The sequence below is a fragment of the Phalacrocorax carbo genome, chromosome Z (assembly GCF_963921805.1).
Source record: "Phalacrocorax carbo chromosome Z, bPhaCar2.1, whole genome shotgun sequence".
NCBI classification, from domain to species: Eukaryota; Metazoa; Chordata; class Aves; order Suliformes; family Phalacrocoracidae; genus Phalacrocorax; species Phalacrocorax carbo.
This window is the reverse complement of record NC_087548.1, coordinates 44,232,246-44,253,130: the sequence shown is the minus strand read 5'-3', so window position 1 is coordinate 44,253,130 and position 20,885 is coordinate 44,232,246. Positions and strand designations below refer to the sequence as shown.

At 39.8% G+C, this 20,885-nt stretch overlaps 1 protein-coding gene across 2 annotated transcripts in view; it reads right to left on the bottom strand.

The window, feature by feature from the left end:
• Positions 1-3,010: 3,010 nt before the first annotated feature.
• Positions 3,011-20,885, bottom strand: part of NTRK2 (neurotrophic receptor tyrosine kinase 2) — a 204,588-nt gene continuing 186,713 nt past the window's right edge. For both annotated transcript variants that reach the window (XM_064438186.1, XM_064438181.1), the window contains 2 exons: positions 9,223-9,381; positions 3,011-8,354 (listed from right to left, as the gene is read on the bottom strand). In XM_064438186.1, coding sequence (XP_064294256.1) covers positions 8,169-8,354; positions 9,223-9,381 — 345 coding nt within the window. In that variant the 3' untranslated portion in view covers positions 3,011-8,168. The remainder of the gene's footprint in view (positions 8,355-9,222; positions 9,382-20,885) is intronic.

The following is a 20,885-nucleotide window of genomic DNA, read 5'->3' as shown; positions in this document are numbered from 1 at the left end:
CAGCTGTGCTCAAAATATGTGTAAATAATTTGTCAGTGTCTGTTTTATTTGTCTTTAAGGTCAGACACTTGGACAGAATCACAGAATGGTAGGGGTTGGAAGGGACCTCTGGAGATCGTCTTGTCCAACCCCCCTGCTTCAGCAGGGACACCCAGAGCAGGGGGCACAGGAACGCGTCCAGGCGGGTTTTGAACGTCTCCAGGGAAGGAGACTCCACAGCCTCCCTGGGCAGCCTGTGCCACTGCTCTGGCACCCTGCCAGGAAAGGAGTTTTTCCTCATATTGAGGTGGAACTTCCTGTGTCCAACTTGTGCCCATTGCCCCTTGTTCTGTCATACAGAATCACAAAACTACAAGTCTAATATTTACATCATGTTTTAAACAAGGGTTTGCTTAGTTACTTTCTGATCTCCTCCCATCCATCTCTTCTTTCTTTGCACATTATTAAATCAGACCGCAGCCAGAAAGAGGACAAGCTCTTCTGTGCTGACCACCTTTATTAATACATGGTCTAGCCTGAGTTTTAGTTTAAATTGTGATAATTTGTGATAGTAAGTAGTTTTGCATGATATGACTATCAGCTCAAGAAAGTAAAGCAATTGTTTTTCCATACCTCTCTTGTTCTGCTTATGGTCCTTTTTATTAGTGTTCTTCAGTGCATCACTAATAAAAATAAACCCAAGCCCTATATAATCTTCAACTCTCAAAAGGCAGGTGTTGCTGAAGGAATCCTGTGTGTGTCATGCAGATCAAACCATCCTCAAGAAGTCAAAGCACAGGACTTTTAGCATATGAATGAGTTGAGTGATTCTTCAGGTGGTTACTTCAAATATTTTCTTTCTTGCATGAAGTCTTGCCTGTCAGAACCTATGGTTTATACTAAATATTAATAAGCTGCTTTGGTAAGCTAGCCTGTCAGCTGGTTTAGTAGAGTCTGCCCGACCCTGTCCTAATGACAGCCAAGATTTTTTTTTTCATCCTTTCTAGGGTAACATCAACTTTCTTACTGATTTAAAAATAAATTATTATAGCCATTTAAAAATACTAATGGGAGTAATCAATAGCGCTGTGAATCACTTTTAAAATAATACAGTGATCAAGATGATTGATTTTTCATTTATATGAAACATTTAGCACAAAGACTTCTTCATCATTAAATCAATTGTGGAAGTTTGTTGAGTCTTAGCAGAAGCAGGTGCAGGACTTGTATTGCATATGCCCTCTTGGCCTGTTAGTTATTTCACAGCTCTCTGTGGATTTTATGCAGAAGTCAGGCGCAGGATGAGCTGATGGGTCTTTGGCTGCTGAAAGTCTGTGTAAGGCTGTCACTGAGCAGTAAATAGGAGGGTGCTTGGCTAGTTGTGCACCTTGCAGCAGAAACCAGTGACCTTAAATAGGCTGCTGAGTCTGACACATTTTGGAGCATCAGGAAGCTCTTCAGACTCATTAAAGGGTCTTCTGCAAGCCCCTTGTGCAGCCTGAACTAATACCTTTACCCTTACAGTTGCAGTGAACAGAAGGCAATAAAGACGGCACCAGCCATTACTTTTAAGTTGAGCCCCTGCTTTGTGACATGCTTTATGGCATGCTGTGGGGCCACATGTGCCCAGGTAGGAAAGACAGGAAAACACACAAAACTATTCCTCGCTCAACCAGAGATGAGCAAGGGTATCAATGTACCACACCTCCTTCCTGCACAACGCCCATTTGGGAAGGCTGGGATGAGCTGGGAAGGAGCCATGGGACACCATGGGTAGGCAGGAGTGCTACTGAGGAGCACAAGCTCATACTGTAGTCTTGAGGGTGCTGGGCTGCACAGGAAAGGAACAACTAACCTGCCCTGTTGCAGTGCTGCAAAAGTACTGAGTGTACTGCTGAGGCTGTCCATGGGCCCTGCTGGCTCATCTGGCTTTGTCTTGTGAGGCAGAGCGGCATGAGAAGCAGCAATGTCCAGTCTTTGTTGCTGCTATGTGCCCTTGCCCTTAAAAAACACTGGAGAAAGGGAATGGTGGGGAGGGTGTGGGGACTGTCATGCCAGTGCTGCTGGGATTGCAGGGCAATGCTTACACAGGCTCAGCAATGGGAGTTTCTACAGCCAAACACACCTGACTGCAACCAGCTGTCTGCTGCAAAGTGTTTTATTGCAGGATGGCAACACAACCCATTGGGTCTGGAAGGGATCCAGATTTTACCATGAAAGCAGGTAAGGCAGTTCTAAGTCTCTAGGTGAACACAAACTGTCAAAAAATATTTTTAGTGTGGCTCAAGGATATTTTCACAGCTTTGGACAAACTTTATCCTGAGGCTTCTTCTCAGCAGATTATTTTCCTTTGACCTTTTGAATTCTTGTAGCCAGCTCATCTAACCTCAGGTCTCTTGGCAGGGAGAAGCAGACACAGTCATAAAGTGGCTCTCATATTGTTTTACTCTAACCTTGAAGGGCTTGGCTGAGATCAATAGCTTGTGGAGGGATCTTTAATCAAGTTGCTGAACCTTCCTTTGTATGTCTAAGCACTCTGCATTCTGAATCCTAATTATGTTCTTCAAGGACTTGCATTTAATGCTATATTTGTTCACAATATATTCATTCTAGACTGACATGAGTTAAAAAGTACAAACTACGTCTATAATGGGGCTGTGGTTTGAGGATCACTTTCAGCAAAAAGCCAGAAAATATCTGAAGGCCTCTTTCTGCTAGAAGACAAACAGGTATTTGCTAAGACAGCTCCCCAGATGAACAAACATTCAAATAAGATCTTTGTTTGGAAAATGAAGAATAAAAATAGTCTATCATTACTTTCAGACAGGATATTCCTTTGCCCTAATACTATGGGTCTCCTCTTTCATCAACTATGAGTTCAGCGACCCTTTTCTCATTCAGAGTTTTAGAGTGCAAATATGTTATGTTTCTAAGCATACCAAAATGTTCCTTAATTTCATCCTTTTCAAAAAGAATGGAGGTAAACAAAGGCATTCAAATAAAAGAAAATAGCACACAACACTTCATGAAATTTTTAGGTTTTTTAAAGTAATTATTTTATCTTTCTTTTGGATGACGTTGTTTATTGTAAGACATCATTTTTATTAAATACACTGTAATACAAGAGACTTTCCATGTCATGTTGAGAGAAGCTGGTCACATGATTCACAAACAAAACTTTTAACACTGATACCTAGGCATCACTTTGAAATCAGCCAAGATGCAATGAAAGTTTTAAAGCAATGACCTGTTATAACAAACTGCAAAACAAGAGCCACTAAATATTTCCACGGAGACATCACATTAAAGAAAAGAAAAAAGAAAGGAGCAAGATAGCTCTACACACCAGGTCACATTGTTTGGTGACAATATAGAGATTTATATTTATATGTAGATATCTTCCTCTTTACCTTAAGTGACAAAGAGAGCGATATCTAGAAATATATATATACATAAAGTATAGGTGGAGAGCAGGGCTGGGACAAATATTTCATAATTAATTGATTCTCTCTCTATTGGTGATTCAATTAAACATCAATGTTGAATTAAATTATTTGTATATAAAACATTCTTAGCTGCTTTTCTTTAAGTTACAGAAAGATACATATAAGCTGCAAGATATAGGCCTCTGGGAAGATTTGATTTGATCTCCATTTTCTCACATATTCCAATCAAACGGCCTCACTACTAGCAGCTTCTATTATCCTTGCCCAAAGTATTCAGTGTTTATAAAATACCAGCCGGTCATCACTCAGAACCTTCTACGAGCAAACAAAAACCCCCACAGACCTGGTCTAGAATGCATAGACGGAAAAATAACACACCCATCATCTCCCATGTCTTCTCCTGAGACGTATGTTTAAAAGATGGCAAAATAGTCACTTGGTTGCTATTGTGAAATTCACAGTGTTTTCCCTGCAACATGTAGACTTTTTTTTTTTTTTTTTGCTTCGTATTAGTGATGAATGTAGCATATCCCCCCGCCCCACCCAAATACAGGTGTTTTAACTAAGGCTCTAAAGGACCTCTTGATTCAAAGCAGCATGGTTCATCCCAGCCCTCACAACAATAAAATACAACTTCCTGTGCTATCAAAACCTTCATCTTTGATTAGAATCCCCGATCTGTTTCCCAGACCCTACCCACTCCCCTCCCTCACATTTTATAGCAGTATTTGAAATTCAGTTACAGGCTGCAACAACCAGACACAGACTTGTTCTAACACATATGCATTGTACCTTAGTCATCCAGTGACCTAATCATTTTAGTGGGTTATTTAATTTCTTTTTAAAGTGTTTTGTAAAAGTCTACATCAACCACAACAAAAACAATCTCTCAGAAAGAGAGAAGAGGGGGGAAAAGAGAAAGGAAGAGAAAAGAAGGAAAGAAAGTGATAAAGAACTAGCAAGAAAGGATAAAAAAGAAAGAAAAAGATAAAAAATAGGCAGTTACTTATTAAACTGTAGACAATATATAGATATATTGTTTTACAAATCGAAATGAATTGAGTTCTTTTAGAAAGGGTACACTCCATCATGCATTATGGGTGTTGTTGCTTTACAAGTATCTGTTTTTCACAGCCAGTTCTGAGTTCTGTGGGTCTATTGAGAGTGAAGGACAGAGTGTGGCAAATGCTGTTGTCACTACTGTTGAATTTTGGCATTCTCATTGTCCTACAAGTCATGTTGCAGTCTGAATAGTGCAGCTCATTCTTGGAATTATTTTGTTACTTCAGACGAGTATAAACTGCTAGCGGAGCTGCACTGTTATTCTAGGACAATAAAACAACAATAGCACAAACCCAGAAATGACAGTAAAACAAACTCTGTTTTCTGAGCTTGTAGGTTTGTCTGTTAATCACATTGTGAGAAATCAACAGGTGAGATGGGAACGGAAGAAATGTTTTTATGCAATCATCTGGGGAAGAAAAGTGCTTGTTGTTGTATGTCTGGCATTCTAGCACTGCCTCGGCTGCACACCAGTTAAAAAGTTGAATTTTACAAACATAGAAAAAGAAATATCAAAAGAAAAAAAAATTTGGTTACTCAGCAGACTTTATCAATTTATTAATAGCACTCTAATCATAATTTGTAATTACGTAGGTGTATATAATTTTATACATATACACACAGCCCATACATAATGTGCATGCATGTCTGCACATATATAAATAAAACACAACAGACATAGGCATACATGTATATCCTATGTGTGTGTATATATATATGCCATATGCAAACACACATATATAATATATATTATATATATGATCAGTTCATAGCACAGTCCAGAATGACTTTTTAAATGAGCCTGATTGTCATATTTACTCAACGTACACGATTTAGCTGACAGTGCAAGCATGACGAATATGCACATATACTCACCCTTCATTGTGATTTGAACATATTTCTTCCTCTTCTCTGCTCATTCCTCTACACTTACCCACCTTTCCATGAACATACGCAAACTATGTATAGCTACAGTTTATAGCTTGTCTACTGTGATTAAACATTTTATGCATTATCAAGAACATTAATGATATAGGTCAAGGTTATCCATACCGGCGGCTCTGTCAAACATTTGGTCCTTTAGAAGTTTAACATACTGCTATGTTATTGCACAATGCATTGTAACACTATTTATTCTCTGAAATGACTCTAATAGTCTCACTAGTAAATCAAAAAGAAGATGCCACTAAGTACATTTTCAGGGTTTTGTGGTTATTTTTGGTATACATTCTTTCAGTGCTTCCAAAACCCACCTGTTTGCTTTCAGGCTGGAGCCAGCTTTCCAATAGAAGCAGCATCTCAGATGCCTTTTTCTTCAGCTCATAAGAAACTAAGACAGAATACAGCAGGTGGAAACTTAGCACGCCCCCTCCACCACCTGCAGCCTCCTCCCACTGCACCGTATGAGCGCACTCTGACACCTTTCTTTTCCACCACTGTTATTTTGAAAACCAATTTCAAATTCCTTTAAAACACAACATTCAGACCCTCAAGAGAATGGGTTTCATTGGATGCTCAGTCTTTATCTAGCTTTCTGTGTGAACTTCCAAGACAGTCTAGATAAAATCTTAAGGCCCATTTTGTAGGAATCTTCCTCTGGCTTTTTGTGTATTTCCAGTTCAGTAGCGGTTAAGAAATAACATCTAGTTTATTAAAGAAATACTGAGTATGGCTTTATAGTTACACTGTCAGGTTTATTTGTAATGCTGCCTTTTCAATGACACTGAGAAGGGTAAAACTTCATCAGTGTCCAGTGAACTGTTTTCTTCTGAAAATGTTCAGAATCTTTATGAGCTAGCTCTAAAAGCTTCTGAAGGAAAAACCTAAAGTGCCTCAATAAATAATATATGCAAGCAAATTATATATTAAATATGCTATGGGAACACTTACAAAAATAAAATGCTTAATTTATTAAATAAAATATCCCCAACACAAAGGTGAAGGACTATTTTGATCTGGCTCATATCAATAAGAAATAACAAAAGGAGAAAATGGAAAGAAAGATCGCTTTTTTGCAGTAATGTCCCCTCACAGAGGGAGGCAAAAGTCTTGAGGAACAGGTAAGGTAGGTTTTCATTTGTAAGAATTCATATTAAAAATAATCCTAACTCTAAATTTGAAACTGTCAACTTCTGGTTTGAAAAATAACAGGTATGCCCATGCAGCTGTCATCAGCACAGTGGCCATGCAAATGTGGTACACATACAATGCCAATCCAACCAAAAATAAATTATTTAAGAAACAGTGGGTGTTGGTAATGACAGCACTAGTACCAATACAAACACGGTGCTGAGCTCAGGGCCTTTGCACTCTGAATAGTAAGCCATAACCTCAGAGTAATCTGTTTTTTCTAGAGATCTCTATCCCCTGCCATGGCTCAAACATAACCAGTGATCTCCGTGCTTTAGATTATTCATGTTATATCAGCCTATTGTATCTGTAACGTTATAAAGGCATTTTAACATGGCTAATGTCCTCCATTAGCCCCTTCTAATGAAATATAAGTTATATCATTATGAGTTCACTATGCCTACTAGGGTGTACTACAAGATGAGTGATAGTCTCTGCACAAAGGGCATTAATCGACAAAGACCATGCACAGTTTTGCTTGCATGGTTAAAAAAAAAAAGAAAAAGGATTGAGGAAGGAAGGAATATGCTGCTGGACAAGCACAGTATAAAATACACCTGCCCCAGCATCTACAGCTTGTCCTATCTTATCAAAATCCTTAGTTGCAACATATGATCCTGAAATTAATACTGTACATTAATAAGCCTAGCTTCAGCCTTTATTAAAAAAGACTAGCTGGAGAACATTTTAATACCAGTAGCGTGACAATATCCTACCAGAAGACAAAATAAGGGCATGTGTTTAGTTTATCATGTTGTAATATAATTGTGTGCAGTGCAAGCAGCATCTTTTCCCCTTTTACTTGTATCTGGCAATGAAAGGTACTGGCAAAGCACCTCCTTGAACAATCCCTTTAGTCCTCAGAAAGACTCTTCAGGAGAAGTGCTAAACCCCCTCTTGCCTTCCATCAAATAATTTCAGTGGTTTTTTTTTGTGGGGTTGGATGCCATCTGATCCCCTAGTTCCTCCAGAAAGTATATCACATAAGACTGTCTTCTTTCCATCTGGCTTTATCTCCGCAAGGAACATGCTTCATGTAGAGAACACCAGTCTTCTTTTTCCACCCACATGCCGAAGCGAAAAAATTGAGGTGAATCCATAGAAACTCCCAGTAGCTGTACAGCAGAAATCACAAAGTTCGAGTCAAATATATTTTCCCTTTTTTTCATCCACATCAAAGGCATGAATACAACAAGGCATTGTTAGTTGTGGTGGGCAAACTGAAGAGTCTGTTGGTATAACAGACCAGGTTTTTAAGGCCTTTGTCTATGCAGAGTTACAATAATGCAGAAGCCAAATTGATTAGAAAGACAGGAGAGAAGAAAAAAATGATAGAAACTGAAAGAGAGAGAGAGAGGAGATACATCTCAGTAATGTCTAAAAAGTCAATACTGTGTCTACAGATGGAGAAGTGCACATTGCTTGCCCTTTGAAAGCTTCTCCGCAACTTTGTCATTAATACTGTCAAAGTTAAGAACACATTTTAATGGAGTTCAGCGGCAGTTGAACACATTCACTCCCACAGCCCATAATAAGAAATGCTAGGAGACTTTATCCTAAAATATCCAAGTAGACTGGAGATGCCTTGGCCAAGTTCTGGAGGAGGGAATGGATTTCTTTGATGTTCAGCCTCATGTGAGGCTCCCGTTGCCAACAGCCCAGCATCAAGTCATACACTTCCTTGGGGCATGTGCGAGGTCGCTGCAGGACTCGGCCCTGAGTGATGCACTCAATCACCTACAAGAAATCACAAGGAAAGGATCAGCACAGCTGTGCCAACTAGGGGGGGATCATCCATAGAAGAGTTAACTGCTAATTGCCACAGCAGCCTCACTGGTGGCAGTCACCCACTGAACCCTGCCAAGGGCTGCATTTCTAGGTAGATGCATGCGCAGCAGGACGAGATCTGGAAAATCACTGTAATGTAAGTTGTGAAGGAGCAATACCTTCACTGATCTTAAGATCACCCACGCTGCCCCTTCCACTCTTGAGGGAATGATAGCCAGGAAGTAATCCCATGCCTCCTCTCTCTACCCACCTATCAACCTCTCCTCATCTCAGAAGGAGGCTGTTTTCACCCTGCTCCCATAAGGCATCAGTGCCTTTCCCTCCCTCCCTCCCTCCTTAAACTTATGAGCATCACTGTGGCTAATCTCTGGAAAGGGGTTACTTGTCGCTGACTGGAAATCAAAAGATCTCCAGACTACTTCAATCCATTCAAGAACGGTTTTGGACAACGACTCTGCAACAATGACATATATGATATGGAACTGAAATCACCCAAAGCCCATTCAGGAGATAGCTAAGCTCCTTTTCATTGCCTCATGATCTTTCTCAATACCAAGAGCTGACTCTACCCTATACAGAGGAAAAAGCTAAATTCCAAATGAATCAGTTCTGCTTGGACAACTTCCATTTACCCTGGGGAGAAAAGGGTGAAGAGGAAGAAATTCAACCACAAAGTTCATGGCAATACCATAAATACCTGATATCAGGGGGTTTGCCTTTACTAAATAAATTTGTTGCTGTCCCTTCTCCATAGAAGCTACACCAGTAGTTAATGTGCCAGCCTTCCCAATGTCATGTGAGAAGGTATTACACACACCTCGTTGTTTGAGAGCTGATACCATGGCTGTTTGCCATAGGTAAAGATTTCCCACAGTACAACCCCCAGGCTCCAGACATCACTTTCTGTGGTGAACTTCCTGTACATGATACTCTCTGGAGGCATCCAGCGAATGGGCAGCATGGTATGACCCCCAACCTGAGAAAAACAAATAAAAAGAGTCAGAAATAATTCCTCCAGACCCTCGCAAGGAAAAGTATCAGGACATTAAATAAGGAGAACCCATGGCTTTTTTTTTTCCCATCTGATACCGTTCACTTTGAGTAGCTTTCAAGAACTAGGGATTCATGGTCCAAACTCCTCTCCCCCCAACAACAATCACTACCATGATAGGTCACTCAAGAGGATCTCCAAAGACACTGTCTCTGAAGTGCAAACTCATCTGTAACACTTACTTGGCACATCCTACCCAAGGAACAGGATGCTCTATAAAATTATGAATTAATTTAGCCTACCAACCCACTTTAAATTAGGCTGGTTTCACTCTCCATTTTAACATTCAGGAAAGTAAAAAAGATTAATGAAATGGAATCTGCACTGATGATTCTCCTAGAAACTCGGTGATATCCACTGAAGTCCATGAAGACACAGTGGTCTGATTGCATGACACTATAGGCTCAGGATCTGTATAGTTTAATATCCTCATTTTCAGTGAATTAAAGCAACGCTATTTTCTGTTGATAATTTCCAAAGTTAACGCATCAAAATATTTCCTTCCACATTAACTACCTGGTCCTACACAGCTTTAAAAAAAATTCAGTCCTTTAGATATATTCCCTTGATAATCTGGTATCTGGTAAGACATGGATTCCTATCCCAAATCAACTCATGTTGAATAGGAACTTTCACTGAATGAATGCCTTTCTGAGAGTCTCTTAGAATATTTTCATTTTCCCCAGAATGCTATACTTCCTTAAAATTAGATTTCTTAATCTTACTTACATTTTTTTAAAAAAATCTCTTATTTCCAGTTTCTAAGCAATTAATTGTTCCTGATATGTCCCTTTCTGACAGATCACATCAATACACAAATTTACTCAAGTACTTTTAAAATAGTGTAACTGCTGAGATACTGTGATATGCATATATAGATATTCCGATTACTTTTGCATCAAGACAGCTGCGAGTATTTACTAGGAAGTTGAAAAAAAAAAAACCCAAGGGAAAGCTTTTTCAAGGACATCTAACTTTTGATTAACTCTCATTTTCCTGTCTGAAAATGTATTTAGTTACGAAATCACATTTGCACTTTCAAGATTCTGTCAATTCAAAATATCATTTCACCTTGTGGGACTTCACGTTTATTATTATAAATAATGCCCTCCTTGTTGCCATGTTTAAACAGCAAACGGAAGGAAAACCCAACAGAAATTTAGACAGCATTCACGTTGTTTCTATATCATGCAGAATATCCACTTCCAGCTATTTGTCAGTAATTCAGCACTAGCCCAGCATACCAAAAACTGTATGGCTGTAAGAGCTCAGCCCTATTCTGTGCATCACCACAAGTCAATGCTTGCTACTGATTCCATAGAAAGAGGAAGTCATGCTAAAACCTTCATAGACTTGGTCTATTACTAGGCTATTACTCCTCCTCTTACATGAGATGTCATTTGTCTCTGTGTTACAGTTTATCCCTCTGGTAGGCAGACTGGCTGTAAGGTTCTGTGCATCAGTATTTTTAATCATCTTTGACTGAGAAGTCACTCGATGATGTGGAGAGTTTGAAGTAACACACAAACACCCTGAGATGTAAACAAAGCCTCAGTTTCCCATCTTATCGTAACCTAAATTGGCATGGCAACCAAACTGCTCCAAAATCACCACTTTTACCCTCATCTTGAGAGGTATTTCATTAGAAAGTCTGAAAAGTTCATACCTTAGAAACATGCAGCCACATACACCCAGAAAAAGCATAAGTGCCATTAAAAGATAGTTAGTGATGAGAAGCTTTTGGTCTCATCAAATATTAAAATGGCTCTTAGATCTCCTCATCATATAGCCTCTGCTACTGGTTCTTTTCAGCATTTTTTTTGACTCATTCCTTAAAAATTAATGAAAGCTATAAACAATAAAATATGTGTCTCAATTTTTTCTTATTTGTCACATCTTACATCAAGAGATTTTGAAAAAGACATTTTAAAAAACCCACTCTCCAAATCTTCTTTTTCCATGGTTCCTTGTTACAGAGCCACAGTGTATTTGTGGTAGGACTCTATGCTAGGTTTCCAATGTCATTCAGTAAAATGACTGACACACTCTAGAGTGATGATGATAAACTGCCATCAAATGATGGTTCTGCGACGAACTGATCCGTAACATCACAGACCTAGCTGTCTCTCTTTGTAGCCATAGCAAGACTGACTCATCAGTATTGACACCAAGAATTTGATTTACAGATACGCATGAGCCACAGGGCTCTTTGGTGTTCTTTCCACATCATCTTGCCTGGTGCTACGTCCATTTCTGTCCCTGAAGGAAGACGACTTCACTGGGCAGAGTACTTGCCCAGGACTGAGAAGTCCTGAGGTCTCTCCATCTCTACGATTGCCAATATCAATCATTTTAGGCAAAGTTACTTCCAATGCTTAAGCATCTTTGTGAAGATAATATTCACTGCCTTGCAAAGTAGAAATAAAACCATTATAAGGAGTGCTCTTCTTGCCAGATGGCATTGCAAACAAGACAGGATACCTGTGCAACACTGAGCATCACCTGTGGCAGACTGCGCATCTGCCTGTGGTACAAGACCACCTTCAGTTTCAACTCAGATTTCAGTTCAGCTACATCCAAAGCACAGGTCAGGGCCTGGCCAAAGGCACTTTTTCTAAATACACATTTCCTTCTCTATTAATGATCAGTGGTTACTGAGTCAACACTTATTCATCTCAGAAAAGCATTAAGGGCTGTTCTAGGTATGTGCTTAAAATGAAGGACATGCTTCAGAGCTTTCATGAACTGAAGCCCAGGACTTCATACCACTGTTTGCAAGATGCCTGAAACAAATTGCCAGACAGTTGCAAGCTTCTTTCGATCTTTATTGGACTGTTGAGTCCAAGCACCCACAGTTGTGCCACAATAGCAGTGGATGGACATGGAGTGCCATTCTGCTGTTCTTGCCAAGCTCTCAGCCATGCTAAGGGGTGTTTTCCAAGAAGGGCCAATGAAGGACAACATGACTACACTCTACCAAACATTAAAGGTGCTGAGTGCTTCAAAGGGATGCCTTCTCTGTATGTTTTCATAAGAAATGCAAGTATTACACAGCTCTCAGATATCATCAGCATTCTGCAGAATAAAGTTGCTGCTATGCACACTGTAATTGCAGTGCTGCTTGATACATATAATTTTAGAATGGTTGTGTGCTAGGCAGACTGCAGTTGCAGGTAAATAACACCTTTATATTCAGTCTAACTAAGGTTATGATAGGTTTAAAAACATTACAATTTTAACTTAATATGCTATCACTTTAAAATCCATACTGTAGCGGTAAAAATGCTGCAGAAACAACTGTTTTAGGGATACAAATTACTGTATATTTTCTTGATGCTTACCTGAAAGCAGCTGCATTATGATGGTTCGTTCTTATTTAGAATTGCACTTCTACAGATCCTTTCTAGGACTGAAGTACTTCCTTCCAAATGTCAGTTTATGAAAACAAGCACTCCCTAGTCCAGCCGTAGCCTTGTATTACGTTCACTAGTTGCTTTTACTAGCAATATTGGGCTAGAATCTGAACCAGAAGGCCTAGTGAATTAGCTTCTGCAATGTGCAAACTATCCACAGGGAGGAGACTACTATGCCAGATCAGTGAACTATGATGTTCTCCAAAGAAGCACTTCCAAGAGTAAACCGCCACACTGTTCCACATGTGAAATGTTGCACTTTCAACAATACAATGTCATTACACTTGTCACCACTTTCAGCACTCATCTTTTAAATGACTGTAGCACTTTGAAAGGTGCCAGATAAACTGACCTTGAACATTCTTTTTGTCTGTTTGCAGACATCAAGCTTCAATGATTGCTGTATAAGCACCATGTCTTAGCCTTGAAGCAGGGCATCTAATTCTAGAGTTTGCTAAAGTTTCTGGCTTTGTATGTTCCATATCCTGCGTCACAGGCACTAGGAAATGGTGAGGCTTGCCTGATGCAGAAAGTTCAGTTTTAAGAAGGAATCCAGGCCTGTAGTATGACATTCTGTGGAAGCTGATTTTTGTTGCCCAAGGGTCTGCACACAGTTCATGCACATCCATCCATCCATCCATCCATCCATCCATCCATCCATCCATCCATCCATCCATCCATCCATCCATCCATCCATCCATCCATCCATCCATCCAATGTAAACCCAGCTTTCTTGCACATTAATGTTACTGCTACAAAGAAGACCCCTCAGCTGATTGTCATCAAGGTAAAGGCAGGCAATCACTGCAATTTCCTTATGCCAATTGAAAATGCATCTGTTGAAACCCTGCCCTTGCACTGTTTCAGCTTCTACTGTCCAACTGCCATGAGAACCCAAAGCCTTGTGCTCGATGCTTGTGAGCAAAGAGGTATGCTCTCTTACAAAGAACGAGCAAGTAAGCCCTTGTGCTCTTCCTGGGAACACACAGGGTGGAGCCTGGGGAAGCCAGCCTACAGAGATTGAAGAAACAGGCTGTATGTGGGGCTGCACAGATAAGATGCAAGTCATGGGCTGGGAAAGGCACAAGAGATAAGGTTGCTGAGTTGACCACTCAAGCATTTCACACCAGGTTTACGCCTTCCTCATGGGTACCATGAAAAGAGAGGCCTGAATGAACTGGCCACACTTTTGCAATGCATGCTAGCTGCAACCCAGTCTTACCATAGCAGCACTGTGGGGATGTGGTGCTGCAGGTACAACTGAGAGCTTTCAGGCTCCACAGCCATGCCGTAGGGTGCTGCAGGGACTGACCAAAGGAGAGGAGAGTGATTAGCCACAACTGGGAGTAATCTCTCTTCCTGTTAAATGCTGGTGGCCATGTTTGGGGAGGCTCCAGCACTCCTAGAGAGGATGTCAAATCCAACCCCCAGCTTTTGCACATATTGTATTACATAACCCTTTCCCCATTTTTTTCAATTTCTGGCTTTAAGTAGTTGATTACTCTGAATGCATGCAGTAAAAAGCACAGCAACCAATTGCACAGCCTTGAAAAACAGACTTCCTCATCTACGTTGAGCATTCCCAGGTCCCCACAATTCCCAGAGTGACACTGCAGTAATGTTTCACAGCGCTTTGTATATCCTCTAAAGCCTAGCGATGCTTTTTCTGCCAATAGGATAAAGGTAATCTTTTTACTTTGTGAGCCAAATAAACCTGAATGACTAACCCATAGGTTTCAGCCCTGATCCTGCCCAATGGCCTGTATGGCTTGACTGCTGCATCTCTCCAGAGCCCTGCTGATCTCACACCTTTTGCAATTTAGGGTGGTAGTCTTGAAAGCAGCAATGCAGTTCAGCATATGCTTAAACTAACTGTCATGTGACAAGTACATACTCAGTCTCTAATGCAACTGGATCTGAGTTTGTCAAACTGCAACCAAGCTATACCTTTTGATTCATTTGTTCACCCCATCCTAAAATAGCATCCTGTATACCTCCAGGCTTACAGCATTTCAAAGTAGTTTTTGCTACTTATGATTTGGTCTTCTGACTTGTTTCCCCATCTCAGGATGATATAACTGCAAATAAATGTTCTCTGCAAAAATTATCATGTCTTATTGCTAAACCTGAAAACCTCTCTTCTCTTGGTGAACATCTGCTCTTTCCCCCTCATAAAATGCAAGCAAATGTTTCTCTCAGCACAAGAAAAAAATCAATAATTGTTTTATCATTTTTTTTCCATGCCCTGGCCTTGCAGACAAAGTCACCATCTCCTCTTAAAATATCATCAGTCCTGCCATGCCCACTTGTAGAAAAGCAATATATTATTTTCACAGTCATAACAAGCAATATCACTGCAGCACACGAGCTTAATGAATTATGAAATAAAGCAGATTAGTAGCCAATAGCTAAAGATGTGTCCTTTCATTTTCACGTTTAATCCTGCTTTAGTTCATCGGTATTCAAAAGGGGTTTAGGTCTGAAGTTCTTAATTAATTCTATCAGCAGTCTTGTCAGAAAACTGAAACAATGTCTAGAACAACATTTATTACACTGTAACTTTTCAGTTGTGCAACATCAGTTCAATATTGTGTGTCAACTTTGTGTCACTGGAGATAAAATTCTTTTCATTAGTCTCTATGAAACCATGAGTGGTATGGGGAAGATGAAGAAAGACCAATCATTCCGAGTTTCACATAACGCAAGCAGAAGACAACAAGTTTGTAAATTGCAGGTTCATAACAAACAAAAAGAGGCACCCATACATAGCGTACAGTTGCTTGTGGACCTCATTGCCACAAGATACTGCCAACCCCCAAGGCTTACCTGGGATCAAAAAGTGATGTAACACACTCACGGAGGATAAAATCTGACAAAGGCTATCAAACACAAAGATACCATCTCTGGCCCACGAAGCACCTGAGCTGCAGAGTGCTGGAGGCTAAGAGAGTACAGGAGGGAAATATTATATATGCTTAACCTGTTTTCATACTATTCCACAGGCACTGGTTACTCACATTGACAGGATCCTGGACTACAGGGGCCTTTGGAAAAGCTGTTCCTATGCTCCTGAGTAGATGGGCCACACATTGTAATATGCAGTTCTTATAGAAATTCACAGCAGTGCTTATGGAGGGCTAGAAATGATTCTGCCAAAAAAGGTGGAATGAAGGAGAGATAACACATGGAATTAAAATATGTGAATGACCTAATGTATCTTATATTTCGGCATCTCCCAAAGATCTTTTCAAATGCTAAGTTGAAAGGATATAGAAACTGTTTCTGTTGTTGTGTTTTACACAACACAGTATCATATTGGGTCAGCCAAATATACAGGATAATTAATAAACTGTAGTAGCTACTGCATTACAGAGCACTTATTCTTCCAAGAAAGGAGGATGAAGTGCCCTGGAGGTAAGATCAGATGAGTGCTATGAAGAAGGTTGACGATTCACATCTCTGATTAGAAGAAATGTCCCCTATCAGAGGGACAGAAGAGAAGTTAACTGAGTAGGAATCTGCAGCACTGAAAAGTAATGGATTACAGCTCTTTGGTGTCCCAGGATGAAGTGTGCATGAATGAGAAAAAGAAGTCTAATCCTTTAAAATATAATTTATTTTACTTTAAAATGAGAAAAATTTCTAGTGTTAAACAATAAATTATAAGTGAAAAGAAAGGGAGCCTTACTGTGGTAAATTGCAAAGAAAGACAATGTGAGCAGCGTATTTCAATTAATTCAATGGACATCTAGACTTATTTCTGAAGATGGGAATTCAGGACCTTGGTAAAAGAGCATAGAGATGGGATTACTATAAACCAGAGAAGACTTGGCACGTTGAACCAGATGGCCTCTCCTTTCTAAAACAGTTTGTATTCTCTTAATTTGCCATATCAAGTTATGCCATAGCATACAGCTACTGATCACTCCAGTGGCATGACTTGCAACACAGAACACTGAGCTCACGTAAAGTCCTGTGTTTTGATTTACAAAAAGCTGTCACTATATCACTTGTACCCCAGTGTCTGCTGGTTCTACCAGTGGATGAAGAGAGGTATCAGGTACCAGCAGACAAGCCACTGGAACAACTCATGTTAAAATCCTCACAGGTTCTGGGATAATCATCTAATGTGTCCAAGTCAACAGCAGAACAATTTTGCAATGCAATATTAATGAACTACAGCTACTGCCTTTCTGAGTTTTTAAAGAAAACAGTTCGTGAAATATCAAATTCCACTTCTATATTAATCCCAAGTAGCCTGGGCTACCAGAGCCAAGGAGATTTTAAAAATAACCCTTAATATGCATTGGAAAACTGGCCTCTACAAGTCTGTACCACAGTCGAAATCCTAACTTCTCTTTGTTTTTTTTAAATAAGGGGTTTGAGGCATAATGTGATGAGATGGTAGCTGAGCTGCACAGTCAATATCAACAAGTAGCAGTTATTTGAGGGCAGGCTCTGAAAGCCAAGTATCATACCACATAAGCCAGTTTGTGTTCACTAGGAAATCCCTACTCCCGATGTCAAGTCTGAAAGCTATTTCTCAAGTACTAGAGATCACAACCTTTTCCCATATTTATTTTACTGAAAACCACATATTTTTTTTCAGATTTACTGTAGGTTAACATAGCATGTCTGGCTCTATCAGTCATGTCAAATTACATCACAGGAAAAGAGGGGAGAAACAGAACTTGGTTTGTAGCTTTACTTCTCCCTTGTGACTCACAAAAATGTTTCTATAACGTACACCGCATGGGAGGACCACAATTTTTAGTTGAAATGCCTTAGATGTTCCAGTTCTTTGAATTTTGTTAGATAGCCTCTCCCCCCTTCCCTGGGTAGTTAATTTATCACATGGCTTACAAATACCAAGATTAACAAACTGCCACACATATGTGAGGCAACAAAATGAGTAGAGCCTTTAGTTTCACAAGTCCTAAGAATATGGGCCAACCTACTGAGTTCCCACACGTGAAAGAGGTTGTTTTAAGCCATCAGTGCAAAAGGGAAATAAATAACCATTTTACGTCAGCTGTTTTGGCTTGTTCACAGACTACCTGTATGATGCTGGGCAAGTCATGTCAGATCAAATCAATCAACTACTGACTGTCTGAAGAGAGTTCAGAGATGTACTCTCCAGCCAGATGCATCAAGAAGGCAGAGCAAGGATTCATGAATTCAAAGGAAGGCCCGTAATTTTACTATTTCAGAGAATTAGCAATTGCTTTTTTTCTGAAAAGACTTATCTCTATGTGCCTAAAGAGAAAGGGAGAAGTATGATCACAACCACAATCCTGATCTGCCTTCAGTGCCCATACTGGGAATGTCTACACTGATAGTGTCAACAGGCTAATCTAAGTCTATGGAGATAGACAGTCACATTGGCTGGGACCAGAGAGAGGCTTAATTGTACTGGTCCTCAGCCAGATGCTGATAAACAAGGCAATGGCAAGGTCCTTGTGCTCATTTTCCTTCTTTTCTGCAGTCTTGATGATGTTTTCTGCTTCTCACTTTCTCTGGGCCATAATTTGTTTACATAAACTTGAAAACACAAGAGAAAACTTTCACTAAAATAGAACAGAGAAAATTATCTGCTGTTTTCCTTCCATGAATGCTAGTTTTTGTCTCCTCACTTGTACCATGATATCATTCTATGAGTTGAAACAGGCATTTGCTCTGAAATAAGGCATCATCAAACAACAGGCAGTATGATCATTAAAAATACCAGTAACTGCTATTACAAAAAAAAAAAATTACTCATTCCTATGGAGCTTCCAAAATTTGAAATTGTTCTTATCAAATTCATATGTTGAAATATTCCTCAAGCCATACTTAAAATATTGTTCTTGGACACTAGAGCCAAAGTGTAGCCCAAGCAGTGATGAAATAATTTTATAGCTCTGGCTGAATTTCTACACTAGTGTAAAGGGAGAATTTACACCAGCAGAGGGCTTGGAACCACAAATTTTGTTTTTGGTTTTGTATTTGGTTTGGGTTTTTTTTTTTCTTAATTGTTTTCACTGCCTGGCTCTACCCTCAGCACTGTCATTTACCATTTGGGAAACATTATACTGCATTGTGTATACAATGGCTCTTGGAATTCACATGACTGCATTTGTTTAATACCAACACTGAGCTGTAAATTCCGCCTGTGATGCTGAACCATATTTCCTTCTGCCTCTAAACCGAGGCCAGATAATCTCCTGATATGCAAGCATTTGCAGAAGGTGTCAGTCTAGTAAGAAATGCCCCCTAAAACTTCCCTGGGTGGATCCATTCCCTGACTGCCTGTCATCAGAGTGGAGATTTGGCTTTCTGACATAAAGCCTGTTTAACTTGCTCATTACTAGGTGATCCTGGGGAACAGAGGAAGATCACAGTGATCTTTCAAAGGGCTTAAGACACTGCATCAGCATTGCTGCATTTCAGCTAAGGGCTCTCTGAAGATTTAACACATATGGATTTCCACACCACCTCGCCGATTATGCAACATACTCCTCACATCCTTCACCAAATGCTAACGGCGTGTGGACAAAGGAGAAGAGGTGGGTGGGAAAGAAACCCACAAGTACACCTACTCACCCTCCTACTCCCTCATATATTCTGCAGTGCCCCAAGGGAGCATTCTGGAAAATCTCCTACCTCCTCTTAGGATGAAGCTATTCCTTACTGTAATCATGCAGCACTGAGGTAGTTCCTTCCTCATGCATACTCACCTTCCCCTCTAGATGATAAAGAATCCTATTAAACTTTGAGTCCTCCACTTGCTGCACTGCTGTAATACTATAATTAATTCAAAATCAACGTATAAATGTAATTTTAGTTTCACTGCTTAAATAAAGGTAGGGTCTGCAGTAAAACCGAGAGCTTAAAGGTTAGATGCTGCATTTTTTAAAAAACAGGTTGCAATTTTACACCAAAGTAGTTAGGACAGTAATTTAATTTTTTGAGATCTCTGTTGTTAGAAGTGTAGGTCAACTATATGATCTTCAATCTAAATCTTACATGCAGCATTTCCAGACTCCAAAGTTGCCTAGATTCAAGGAAGTCCTGGAGACATTAAAAATAAACCAAATGAGAAATGAATGTCTTATATGGTTAAAACAGCATATTTCAATTTGTTTGGGTTTTCTGAGATTGTCTACAGCCCCAGTGCTTTGGACAGTTCAGGAATACTTTGGGCTAGGACTCCCAGATCAGTCTCTGTGAAAATCTGGTACTAAAACAAGTCATATTTAATTTAGGCTGGCACCATTTTTTTGACCTCTGCTTGTATAATGCCTAGATCAATGAAGTCCCGACCTACACGAGGCTCCTACGCTCCCTTGCAGTACATAACATACGTAATGATAATGCTTCATCTAACCACTTGTAAAAAATTACAAATGGGCTCACTGTAGCAGCAGCACTTTAACTTGGTTATATGATAGTGGATTACTATAGTCCTAATACTGTTTGTGAGTTTGTACTTCAGAACACTTTTCATTTGCTTCAGATGAAAACTTTTGAAATATTGTTACATAGAGCCTGCATTTTCCTTTTGAAGTCATGCTACTTTATAATACTCTTTGGACATGTTCAGGAGGATCCACACAGAGTACTATCAAATGCACTCAATGATGTTCTTATTAAAATGTTATGTGCTTCAGGCCTTAGTGTATAGTTTTGTTTGTTTTCTTGCCAGGCAAATCTATTTTTCTTTCTGTGTACTAGACTGTCACCTTCACCTAACCCTGCATCCTGGCCTCTGTGGTTATTTCCATTCAAAACGTCCCTGGATCTTGTATCCATCAGGATATTTTCATTTTATGGGTCACTGTGGCCTACAGGAAGGGGGTGGCTCTGGGGTTTCCATTAGCCTTGACCCCATACTTAGGCTGCAGCCCCATTTTATTTTCTTTTCCTCTCTGCCCGATAGGAGTTCCCCTTCAAGCCACTTCAGTGATTGAGCTAGCTAAGAGGCTTTTGTTAACAAAAAGCAAATGCACCATTAAGTTGTCTCCTGAAAGGATCTTC